Source organism: Xenopus laevis, chromosome 7L (assembly GCF_017654675.1).
Source record: "Xenopus laevis strain J_2021 chromosome 7L, Xenopus_laevis_v10.1, whole genome shotgun sequence".
NCBI classification, from domain to species: Eukaryota; Metazoa; Chordata; class Amphibia; order Anura; family Pipidae; genus Xenopus; species Xenopus laevis.
This window is the reverse complement of record NC_054383.1, coordinates 18926318-18939800: the sequence shown is the minus strand read 5'-3', so window position 1 is coordinate 18939800 and position 13483 is coordinate 18926318. Positions and strand designations below refer to the sequence as shown.

The 13483-nt window shown below is 36.7% G+C and overlaps 1 protein-coding gene across 2 annotated transcripts in view; it reads left to right on the top strand.

Moving 5' to 3' along the window:
* dock1.L (dedicator of cytokinesis 1 L homeolog) overlaps positions 1–13483 on the top strand; it is a 269367-nt gene that overhangs the window by 28733 nt on the left and 227151 nt on the right. For both annotated transcript variants that reach the window (XM_041568646.1, XM_018225171.2), the window contains exons 2-6: positions 1290–1373; positions 5505–5545; positions 5720–5775; positions 9780–9876; positions 11392–11540. In XM_041568646.1, coding sequence (XP_041424580.1) covers positions 1290–1373; positions 5505–5545; positions 5720–5775; positions 9780–9876; positions 11392–11540 — 427 coding nt within the window. The remainder of the gene's footprint in view (positions 1–1289; positions 1374–5504; positions 5546–5719; positions 5776–9779; positions 9877–11391; positions 11541–13483) is intronic.

Here is a 13483-nt window from a genome sequence, read left to right as displayed (position 1 = left end):
TTCACTCTACTGCACGTGTGTCTCCCGGCCCTGAGAAATCACATAAGAGCAAGGAAGATCACCGTGAATGAGCTTCTGTAGAAATACCCTGGACTAGTGTTGCTTCTGACAACAGAAGCACCGTTCCGGGGGGTTTCAGGTAAGAGATTATAAGCACCAGAGGGTGCCTAACATTTGGCATCCTTCAGTGATTTTAAGTATAGTTCTTCTGTAAATTAAAAAAAAAAAATAATTCAAATGTTAAATAAATCATTATCGGATGATAATGAAAATAAATCACTCTTAATGCTTAAGTTGTTTTAGGTTTTCCAATAGTGTTTGGTTTATGTAGTTTAACTTTAATTTTGTTTTTAAATTACCAAAGGATGTGGTTTATATTTTTGAGCTTTGCCAGTGATAAAATGCCTTTTACGTTGTGTACTTAACTTCTTTCAATCAATATGGAAATTTCATTAGGAACAGAAACACCAAAAAAAAATTGTTCTAAAGTAAATATTGTTATCATGCACTGGTAAAAGCTTTGTGTTCGCTTCAAAAAGACTACTCTAGTTTATATACTCTAAACAAGATGCTATGTAGCCATGGGGCAGCAATTCAAACTGTTGGAAAAAATGAGAAAAGGCACCGATAACATATTTTATAACATATAAGCTCTGTTCAATACAATGGTGTTTTATCCATTATCTGCTATGTAACCTGTGCCTTTTCTCCTTTGTCCCAGCAGAATGACTGCCCCCATGGCTACACAGTAGCTTGTTTATATAAACTATAGTAGTCTTCTGAAGCAAACACAGATTCATCTCTTAGGGGGTTATTTATCAAAGATCGAAAGAGTTTTTTATACCTCGAGTGAACTCACAAGTCGAATGGTTTCTTATTTTACGAAAAAACTAGAGTGGGAAAAACTAGATTCTGCGAGTGTTCTGCTTAACCCGAAAAACTTGAATTGGTCGAGTTGTTGGTGAAAAAAAACTTGATTAATTCGAATTTTCAGGCAGAAACATCCAAAACAAAAACCTCAAAAGACTATTGACATCTTCAATTTAGTTTTTTTTTTTTTTACAAAACTCGAAAAAATTTAGTTTTCCTTTTTAACCCAAAAATTATTTTTGACCAAAAAATCCACTTGAAAACTCGAATTTTCATGGAAAACACAACTCGAAACCTTAATAAATAACCCCCTTGAAGGTATAGTGGCCCTTTAAGCTTGTGTGGCACTACAGAGAGAAGCTAAAAGCCTGATGAACATGTTATTGTTCTGACATTTATGTTCTCCTATTCTTTCCTAGCTATTTACAACTATGATGCAAGAGGGCCAGATGAGCTATGCTTACAGATTGGAGACACACTGCACATACTGGAAACCTATGAAGGTGAGTTCTTTAAAGCAAATTCACGTGTATAAGAGTTCCACTAGGACTGGGCCACTTCAATAACAGACTTGACAATACAATAAAACATTAAAGGGATTATAAACCCCAAAATGCTTTCAAATGCAAGAATATCTTATTTTAAACAACTTTCAAATACCTTATTTACAAATTTTTAAGTATTTACTAGTCATTTGTAACTTTAATTGCTATTATTAAATTAAAAAAATCCTCTTTAAAAGGGATACTGTCAAACGCATCAGTTAATAGCGTGGCTCCGGCATAATTCTGTACTGAAATCTTTTTCTCAAAAGAGCAAACAGATTTTTTTATATTTAAATTAAAATTAGACATATGGTCATTTTACCAGCTGCCGCAAGTCATATGATAAGCATCAGTCACTCTTTACTGCTCTACTGCAAGTTGAAGTAATATCACCTCCTCCCTTTCCCCCCAGCAGCCTAACAACAGAACAATGGTAAGGTAACCAGATAGCAGCTCCATAACACAAGTGAACAGCTGCCTGGTAGATCTAAGAACAACACTCAACAGTAAAATCCATGTCCCACTGTGACACATTCAGTTACATTGAGTAGGAGAAACAGTCATAAAGCAGTTCCATAGTGCAGCACAGGTGTGTTTGCTTCAGAAACACTACTATTGTTTATATAAATAAGTTGATGTGTAGCAATGGGTGCAGCCATTCAAAGGAGAAAAGGCTCAGGTTACACAGTAGATAACAGATAAACTCTGTAGAACATAATGGTGTTATCTGTTATCCATTATTTAACCTGTGCCATATAGCCTTTTTTTCAATTTCACCCATTGCCACACAGCAGCTTGTTTATATGAACAATAGTTGCGTTTCTGAAGTTATACCAGTGAAGGGCAACACTACATTAAAATTTCTCTACTTTGAAACACTTTAATTTTTTGGTGTTACTGTTCCTTTAAGTAAAATGATCTGGCAACTTTAGAACCCAGCACCATTCATACCCTGAGTTACAGTAATACCATGATATCCTGGACCTTTGTTTAACTTTTCGTTTAACTTTAACCCTCATGTGTCAGCCAGACATCTATACTTAAACTGAAAAAAAACATTAAAACAAAATACTTCATTAAATTGATCCTTAATTATTGTAAACAGAAGAAAAGAAGCAGTTCAAAGCATCAGCCTTCTCCTTGTTACCATTAAGATATCTCCCTGACTCCAATATCAAGTGTCCCAAAACTTTCTGCTTCATTTAGATAAATGTTTAAAAAGTAAACGGAGATTTGTATTGCTTACCACCAACATTTACAGTTGAATTTTTTGCATTCTCAGTTGGCCTTTTTTTCTGAAGTTTCAGATGACATAGTTTACAAATCTTTACATAGTTACATAGTTAAGTTGGGTTGAAAAAAGACAAAGTCCATCAAGTTCAACCCCTCCAAATGAAAACCCAGCACACCCCTCCCTATTTTTAATTAAAATTCTATATACCCATACCTATACTAACTATAGAGCTTAGTATCACAATAGCCTTTGATATTATGTCTGTCCAAAAAATCATCCAAGCCATTCTTAAAGGCATTAACTGAATCAGCATCCCTAGTTTTCAGCGAATCTCAAAGTAATTTTTGATTTGATACATTTCCCTTTAAGGAAAATATGCACAAAATTATGATGTAAAATTTGTTTTGTAACATTTGTACTTTTGAGGGTCTAGCCTATGAATTTTTTTTTCCAGTTAATAAAATATAGAGATATCCTCCTACCCTCCTAAAGTTTGCACATTTAATATTTAAGGTCTTTGTTGCTCCTTTATGCAGTTTTCTCTGGAACATAATCTCAAAGGAGACCATGTTATGATCGCTGTTCCTCAAACACTCACCCACTCTAGTGAAACTAGGTTAAGCAGTACCAGTACACTGGATCAGAAATAGGATTTTTGAAATGCCAGAGGTTCTTAAGCATTACCACACTATGCTGTGGATGTTTTGTTCATCTCAGATTAAAATGAGCTGGCCTTTTGGAGTTTACCACATTCTTTTGCATGGGGGGGGGGGCTGGCATGCTGTATGTTAAAAATCCCCTTTTAGCAAACATTAAGCTCAGCTTCAGCTTGTATAGAAATGTGTTGGTGCTTATGCCTTTAGCTATATTTCGACCTTGGTTTTTTTTTTTTTAAAGGTACATTTTATTGTTTCAACAACACAAAACAAACAATCCAAAACAAAAATATACGTATCACAGTTGTGATTGATTATATACTTTATGTTAGTGCAGATACAGCGTCTTGTCTATAGCCGTTGTTCTCAACAGTAGTTACTAGTGCCTATGTGGTTGGACCTTATAAAGCAAAGGAAGAACATACCCCTGTTTTCGACATGAGTTCATTCTGTTGGATTTATGTGGAAAAGGTGCATAAAGACTATCTTGAGTCCTTAAGGGGGATATAAATGAGCTGGAGAGAGTGCAAAGGCATTCAGTTAAACTGGTTAAGGGGATGGAAGATATACATTAGGGTAGACTGTCAAGGTTGGGGTTGTTTTCTCTGAACAAAGAAAATTCTTACGAGGGAACATGATTACATTTTAAAAGTACTTAAGAAGCCATTATAGACCGATTGTGGGGAACTTTTTTTCCTGTAAAAAGGATCACCGCATCACCCCTTTAGACTAGAGAAACAGATCTTTCATCTAAAGCAGCGTAGGTGGTTCTTCACAGTGAGGACAGTGAGATTGTTGAATGCACTGCCGGATAATGTTTGGATGATTGAATGATTTCTTGGACAAGCATAATATCAAAAATCTACAAATATTGGTGTGTATATATAGTTTGAGTATATGGAGTGGCCAATGTGAGTGGGTGTGTGTGCTTGGTTTCATTTTGAAGGGTTAAACTTAATGGATGTTATTTCAACCCAATTTAACTATGAAAATATGTAATTTTAAATATGCCGTTTAGTATTTAAAACTAGAATTAAGCTGGCCATACAAAAGACAATTTTATGATTCAACCCCTTCCAGACAAGTCAGTAGCTTATTGACTTGTGTATTGGCCCTTCTTGATGGCTTCTGGATGTGATTGTTGTCTAAGGGGTGATCACACAAGTCTGTACCCACTTTTATTCCAATTTTTTATTATATAATGAACAGCTGTGGTGTTGACCTACAGGGATATTTTGTTTTCAGGCATATAGCATGGTACAGTTTATTAGCTTGATTGTGATGGCACCAGAGAAACAAGGGAGCACTTTGGAAGGATGAATATTTATCCAACCTGCAACGATGAAACTTTGCTAGGAGTTAATGATTTGCTGTGGTCTATAAGATAAAATGTGTATCCTTAAACAGTGCTTTTAAATTCCAATGAAACTTAATTCTACTGACTGTATGGGATCTTAATCTCACACAGGGTTTTTGGCATTACGTTTCACTGAAGAATAGTGTCCAGGGTGCAAGAACTCTACTCAACCTGGAAAACTGTGCCTTGTGTTTGTTTAGATTGACTACGATGAAAACATCTCAAAAGCAAAAAACATTTGTCCTAGATCTCTGACAGATTAATGTGTTGGGATATCAAATTATGGCGGAATAAATATGCATGTTCAAAAGGTCTAACTAATGTTTCTGTGCTGTTCCTTCATAGTGAATTAGACACTTAAACTTAAAGCTGTTCTTTAACTAAAATATTAAGAAAGCTATAGCGTTCATCATTTTACATTAAACATGAAATATTTTAATAAAGTCTCCAGTAGACTCCATTTTAACCAAATAATCCACATTTTTAAAAATTATTTCTTTTTTTGGAAGCAAAACTAGCCTATTTGGTTTATTATTTACATGTTTCCTAGCCGACTTAAGATATGATGATCCAAATTACTGAAAGATTTTTTATCCAGAAAACCCCAGGTCCCAAGCATTCTGGATAACAGATCCCATATCTATAGTACAATTTTTAACATGCATTATGACCCACTCTGATTACTTATCTGGCTGTTTGGTGTTCTAAACTCATATATGCCTGGATGGCCATTAATATTCATTATAGGCACATTACTTGTTGATAAGCCACCATTAATGCTAAACTGCTAGAGAAAATACTTTTGAACAAATGCTAATAACATGTTTTTGAATTATTTCTAGGCTGGTACAGAGGCTATTCATTAAGAAAGAAGTCCAAAAAGGTATGTATTGTAGGAGTGACATGTTTTGCTTGTTGCCAACAGCTAAAATGCTCAATGAAGACGATTGCAATTGTTATGCCTGGGATATATTTTTTACCGATTGATTATATCTGCAAATTCCAGGAGAGTTTGCTATTTCAGATCAGAAATCAGTTGTTTTTTAATCTCTTATAGGGAATATTTCCAGCAAGCTATATTCATCTCAAAGAAGCAGTAATTGATGGAAAGGGGTAAGTTGCACTGCCCTCCTTCTCCAAATCCATATTTATTTTTATTTGTTGTAAAATGGTTCAGTTTTCAAAAAACAATGAGTGATTTAAGATACGTTTTGCGCATTAAACTAGCCATGTTTTTATAAATTTTATATGCTTATAATTATACTACTTAGGTGTTCCTACCAAATAAAGCTATAAAATTACAGTGTGTTTATGGAGACCATAAAAATCCAAGTTGACTTCTAATATAACTTATAATTCTATAGGAGTGATTACTATATCAACCAACTGCTAAACAGTTGTATATTCTATACTTTGGGCTTTTATTTTATTTTATATATGCTGAACAACATGATGTCTTGCAGAGAGTAGCAAAATAGTAGGAAAAGGGTTAAAATATATGCGTGGTAGTTTTGGAAAAAATTAAATAAAATATGGGGTCATTAGGTGAAAAATAAAGGAAATTTTGAAAGGAGAGAACAGAATTTAGGTTGACAGGGACATAGAAAGGGTAAAGAGAAGAAAGAGTAAAAAGAAAGTTGAAACTAAAAAAGGAAAAGTGTTGAAACAGGGGAGAGCATAATGGGAATGGCTTGGCAATTATCAAAGGGAGTAAGAAGGCAATGGGAAAAAAAGGAAGGGAAGGGATGGCCACAGTTTGGGTATAGGCAATAAAGTTATGTATAAAAAAAGTGTGGAACATAGAAAGGGGAGAACCATTAGCTGGGAAAGTATGTAAATACCGCAAAACCAACCATATTTAATATAGCATCTAAATAACTGTGGGGTTCTTAACTGTAGCTGGGGTTCAAAAAGTAAATATTATTTTGAAAAGCAGGACAATGAGAATAGAGACAATGTGTGGGTCATGTCCCTTTTTTTTAAAAAAAAAATTTACTTTTTGAACCCAACACACAATTATCTAGGTTTTATATCCGCTTTCCATCTTAATATTTCTCCTGTTCTTGTTGCCCTTCGCTAAAGTGTGAATTTTCTCCTTGTCTAACTTTACCCCAGTATGATATTACTATGAATTTCATCCCGCCTCAGAAAAGTTGACCGGCTTTTACATACTGCTGTGAACTTACAGGACGATAGCTGTTTGATTATGCGAAAGTGCTTGAAATAAAAATAACGAAAGAAGTTAATTCCAAATTTATGGAAGTTACATTTTTTGTTGCCTTTGTCTTCACCTCCAAATAAATATGTTGTGCATCAGTATTCTAATCATTTGATTACTGCATAATGACGGTTTCCGTGTCTGATTACAAAATTGATTTCTAGAGCATAGTTAAACTAAAATAGCATGCAGATGATTTATATTTATATGCTGAATATATTAAAGAAACCAGTTAGGGCATGAATGCTATGCAAAAGTCTTAAAATACTGGAATAAAAAAAAAAAAAAAAAAATTGTCTCTTTCACTACTGCGGCTCTGCAGGCTAGAGACATCCTTTGGGAATTAGGAATTTAGTATGCGTATGAAATGGTAATTGGTGTGGCTAAAGAAAGTAATACACATGTTATTTTATAGATCAAGAACATTGTTGTGCAGTGTCTATGTTACCTGAAATCGTTCATCTGCCATTGTTTAGTGGTACATGTTTACAATCTACTACCTGGAATGCTTGGGTCTTGGGGTTTTCCAGATAAGGGATCTTTTCAAAATTTGGATCTTCATACTATAAAGGCCCTCATACATGGGCCGATAAGAGCTGCCGACAGACCAAGTTGGCAGCTTATTGGCCCCGTGCGTAGGGCCATCTGATGGGCGTCCCCAATTCATATCTGGCCGAAAGTCGGCCAGATGGCAATCGGGCAGTTAAAAAATCCCGTCAGATCGTGGCCGCATCTTTTCATTGATGCGGTCCCGCAAGCCGACCGCCCGTTTGGCCTCCATTCTTTTTTTTTGTAAATATCTTTTTATTAGATTTTAACAATAAAATCAGGGAAACAAAAAGAAAGAAGGGAGCAGGGATCAGGAAGTTATCAACACTTACAAATATAAGCAATGTGCGATTCAATAAATATAAATACACAATAGAGGTTCCTAGAGTGATAACAGAAACAAACAGGCCTCCGTTCTCATCCGATCGGTAGGCCCTAGGGCCCACGATCGAATCAGCCCGATATCGCCCACTTCAATGTGGGCATATCGGGGAGAGATCCGCTTGTTTGGCGACATATGCCAAACGAGCGGATCTCCATGTGTATGGCCACCTTAAAGAGATACTGACACCAGAAAATATTTTTTTTTTATATCTATAATAACATTGCCTTTGAATGCTATTTATAATTGTGCCATAAAAGTATTTGCCTGATGTTTTTAAATTACCTTTCTTACCCCCATGTTCCTCTATGAGGAGGCTGCCATATTTGTGCAGCAATAGTCTTCGCATTAGAAACTCTAACTGACAGGTTAAGAAGGGACAGTCAGACTGGCAGAAAAGTCAGGTTTAGGAACTTCAATTACTTACAAAAGCAAAACGATCAGTGAAAAATGATCAGCATGACCTATAGGTAACTTTTAATGTAGATTAATATTTTGAAAATAATTTTTTGTAGTGTCCGTATCATTTTAAGTGTGCTAAAAATCATTTAAACATTAAATAAACCCAGTAGGATTGTTTTGCCAGCAATTTGTAGTTTATTTGCCATTAAGTACAAAGAACTGTTTTATTACAGAGAAAAATAAATAATTTCTAAAAATTCTAATTATTGGATTAAGGGGGTTATTTATCAATGGTCGAATTTTAGAGGTTTTCTTATACCTTGAATAACCCAAATGGTTCGAGTTTTTTTTTTTTTTTTTTTTTTTTTTTTTTTAATAGAAACTCGAATCAGTGAGTTTAAGATTAACAACCTGACAACTCCAATTGATTTAGTTTCGGCAGGAATCTGTCAAATTGATAGAGTTTTCGGGCAAAACCATCTGAAAAAAACCGCGAACATCAAGGCTATTAACATCTTCAAATTGTTCAAGGGACCTCTGACACTGACTTCTACATGACCTCGACAGGTCTCAGATGGCGTATTTTCTGATACAAGCTATTTCCAGGGTTAGGGTATACTAAGTGAGTGTGGAGAAGCTTGCACTCTTGCGACCACCAAGTTTGTAAAAATTAGATTTTTATTCCAAGGGTAAAAGCAAACGTCCTGGCGCATTTCGTATTCAAAGAAACGTAGTCATACCGTGTGTGCTTCTCCACCCATCCACTTTGACTTTCACCCCAAGCTACTGGTTCGGGCGCTGCACCCGGGCCATCCCTAATCATCGGGGAGTGCAAGCATTTACATTTATTGAGATACATGTGCTTTGGATTTTACGGTTTTTTTATATCCCACCCAAAGAGACAGACTTGGGGCATTGCACCCAAGTAAATTTAATCACGGGTGAGTTTTCTTGGCCATTTAGCTCATAATTGCTATATAGGTGAAATTGAATTCATTTGGATAGAGCCGCAATGGATTTTTCTTTGAGGTATACTAAATCTAGAAAAAAATTGTTTTTTGAAAAAAAACCCAACATTTTTTTAACCTGAAAATGTGAGTTTTCACCATAAAATCTACTCGAAAACTAAAATGTGGAAAACACAACTCGAACCTTAATAAATCTGCCCTTAAATAAACCCAGTAAGATTTGTTGCCACCAATACGGACGCATGTAGCTTAGTTACCAATAAATACAAGAGGGAAAAAGAAAATAATTTCTAAAAATTAAAACAATTGGATTAAAATGTAGTCTATGGGAGGTGGCCTACACATAATTAAGATCTTTCTGGATAACATGTTTCCAGGAAAGGCATCCCATACCTGTGCAGTTTGGACAATGCAGATCTGGAGCCAGTTAGAAAGCAGAGATCATAGCACATTTTATCAATGTGATGGGATTTAACAGCTAATTATTTGCAGCCCACCTTTCAGTATAGTAAATTGAACTCTCATTACTTACTTTCCTGTTACCAGCACTGAAATATCTGTTGGATATTGGCTAATTATTGTTTGACTTGATTTTTAGGCAGCATGAAACCATTGTTCCTTGTGAGATCCCCCTGGTTCAAGAAATCACTACAACTCTACGAGAATGGTCAATTATTTGGCGACAGCTTTATGTTGTGAGTATTTAGGGGACACAGAACCTTACAAAAGTGTATACATTTACATGTGTACAAAGTTAAGCTCAAAGACATAAGTTGTAAGTGAGGTTGAAAGAAATACAAAAGTCCACCTTTTACAGAACAGTGTACAGGTATGGGACCGGTTATCCAGAATGCTCGGGACCTGCGATTTTCTGGATAAGGAATGTTTTTAATTTAGATCTTCATACCTTAAGTCTACTAGAAAATCATGTAAACATTAAATAAACCCAATAGGCTGGTTTTGCTTCCAATAAGGATTAATTATATCTTAAGGTGGCCATACACGGATAGATCCGCTCGTTTGGCGATGTCGCCAAACGAGCGGATCTCCCTCCGATATGCCCACCTTGAGGTGGGCAATATCGGGCTGATCCGATCGTGGGCCCTAGGGCCCAACGATCGGATCCTAGCGTTCGCCAAACGGGCGGTCGGATCGCGGGACCGCATCAACGAACAGATGCGGCCGCGATCCGACGGGATTTTTAATCCCATCCGATCGAGATCTGGCCGACTTTCGGCCAGATCTCGATCGGGGAAGCCCGTCGGGGGCCCCCATACACGGGCCAATAAGCTGCCGACACGGTCTGTCGGCAGCTTTTATCGGCCCGTGTATGGCCACCTTTAGTTGGGATCAAGTACAAGCTACTGTTTTAATATTACAGAAAATAATAGGAAAAAAAGGGGAAATCATTTTTAAAGATGTTCATGTTTTGGATAAAATAGTTTGTTGGAGATGGCTGTCCCTTAATTCATAGCTTTCTGGATAACAGGTTTCCAGATAACGGTTCCCATACCTGTACAAGTAATTCCAGAGGAAGGCAAATACATTCCAGCAGATAAACCACATGTAGAAAAAAATCCCTTCCCGAATCGAAGATGGAATTCTGTTTAGATAAATGCTTTTGTAGTGGCATTTTTCACTCTAGCACACACAGAAAATCTAATTCCAAAACTACTCTTGATATGTACTCACAGATAACTGACACCCCGACATGGGTATCCTACAAGGAGACCTATATCAAACCAATGACACGTGTAGAGATTTCAGGTGTTTTGGTGCCTAAATGCTACTGGAAATGGAGGTGTGCCTTCAAGTCTAAGAGATTCTCACAGTCATTTATGAACTCTGGGCAATAACCAATGGCAACCAATCAAATATTTGCTTCCATTAATCTACCGTAGTTAGTTAAAAATGCCAATCACTGATTGGTTGCTATGGGTTATTGCTGAGAGTTAAATTTAGTGTTCATAAATAATCCCAACTATGGCTTTTGTCACCCATCTACAGGGTGATTAATCACCTGGACAACAAAATGGCCAGCATTGCTGTGTGCCATTTCCCAAAGAAACCCTACAGATACAACTCTGTGTCACTTTATGATTTACTTGCATTTATTTAGAGTAAAAGTACTTTGGGAATCTATCACTTGATCAGTATCCTTGTTTTGGCATAGTATTTTATTTTTTATGTGTTTCCCTTCATGTTATTAGCAAGACAATCGAGAAATGTTCAAGTGCGTAAGAAATATGATTTATGACCTGGTGGAATGGCGATCTCAGATTCTCTCCGGGACTCTGCCGCAAGATGAACTGAAGGAACTTAAAAAGAAAATAACTGCCAGGATTGACTATGGAAATAGGTAGGTGGCCTTGATTATTCATTGTTTTATGGTCCGTACAGGATAAACGTGCAGAATACACCTGTGCATATCTCAAAGAAATGATTAACTAAAGTGTTGCAATAATAAGTAGCTAAACTCAACGTGCTGCTAGTTAACAGGTAATGGCTTTTTCTGAGACTTTCCGGATTGTTCAGCAGATACAATGAGCCGTAAGAGTATTGCCAAACTGTCTGACTGATTATCCCGTGTCATGTCCATGTTGTTCCGGAATTGCTTAGTTTAGCAATAAAGGCAGCCACCTTCAGCCTCCAGGTGCTGTTCAGCTACAACCCTCACTATCTGTTGTTGGATGCTGGGAGCTGGAGTCCAGCAAGAGCCGCAGGGGCTACAGATTGATGGCTTAAAGAGAAATGAGATATAAAACCCACTGACCCGAAAGCCTCTGAGTGAGAAAAATGTTAAGTATAAGCGAAAAGGAAGCCATAAGAGTAAATTAGAGTTACCCTGTTACTAGGAGACCATAGCAAGATAATGAGTTTGGAGATATTGGCAGATATGATGGAGATAGCACTGAGTGAAAGAGAGACCCATTATTCAGTGTAGAAAATGACTTCACTCGCAGGTCTCCTGGGAATTATTTTTGCTACCTATTTTTTCTGTATGATTTTTTCCAGTGACAACTAATCTATATCAGTTATCAGGTTTCCATAGTATATAGAAGTGTTCTGTCTCAAGTAGAAGACCAGTAAACTGTTTGGTGCTGCTTCTTGCTGTTCAACAGGCAACAACGTTAGATTGCAAGCTTTTAGTATCTCGCCGAGGCTTATTTAATAATAGTGACACATTAGCTCCAACGAACAACTTCGCTTTGATCTGTCTAGTGTAGTTGAATTGGCACATTAGTTGGCAAATAATGCCAAAGAATCCAGACATTTTTGACTGAACTTAAAGACAATTTAATTGGGCATGGAGTCAAAAACCATGGATCTAGAGATCCATTTGTAGGAGGGACTTTGTTCTATAGCCATCTACACAAGCTCCCCTCTATATCCGTGGTAGGTCTAAAGGTGGCCATACACGTACCAATTACTCTCTTTTCCCTCCAACTATTGGTCCTGGGAAAATCATTAGTTTTCTTTGCAAACGTTAAGAGCTGAATCTTCAGATATGCCAGTAGAAAGAATAATATTCTACTTCTGTCTGACAATTCGGCATTAACATTTTGCCGATGTTCAGACAATGGTTTTCCATCTTGTATGATCAACGAGGTGACCGATGTCCAAGGCTTTTGCCAATATCAATTGCCTCGTCTCCCACCATACACACCATATATCGTACATAATCGTGTAAGGTAATATCAGAGTGTGTACAGCCACCTTAAAGGGTTTCTGTCATGATTTTTATGGTCTATTTTTTATTTCTAAATTACACTGTTTACACTGCAAACCATTCACTCTACCGTGTAAAATTTAATTCCTGAACCAACAAGTGTGTTTTTTTTTTTATTTGTAATATTGGTGAGTAGGCAGCCATCTCAGGTCATTTTGTCTGGTCATGTGCTTTCAGAAAGAGCCAGCACTAGGATGGAACTGACAGGCCATTGTTTATCCTACTCAATGTAACTGAAGCAGTCACAGTGGGTCTTGGATTTTTAGTATTGAGTGTTGTGCTTATATCTACAAGGAAGCTGTTATCTGGTTACCTTCCCATTGTTCTGCTGATGGGCTACTTGGGGGGGGGGGTGAGTGATATCACTCCAACTTGCAGTACAGCAGTAAAGAATGACTGACATTTATCAAAGTACAAGTCACATGACTGAGGGCACCTGGGAGACTTAATATGTCTAGCCCCATGTCAGATTTCAAAATTAAATAATAAAAAAAATCAGTTTGCTCTTTTGAAAAACGCATTTCAGCGTAGGAGTCTGCCGGAGCAGCACTTTTAACTAATGCATTTTGAAA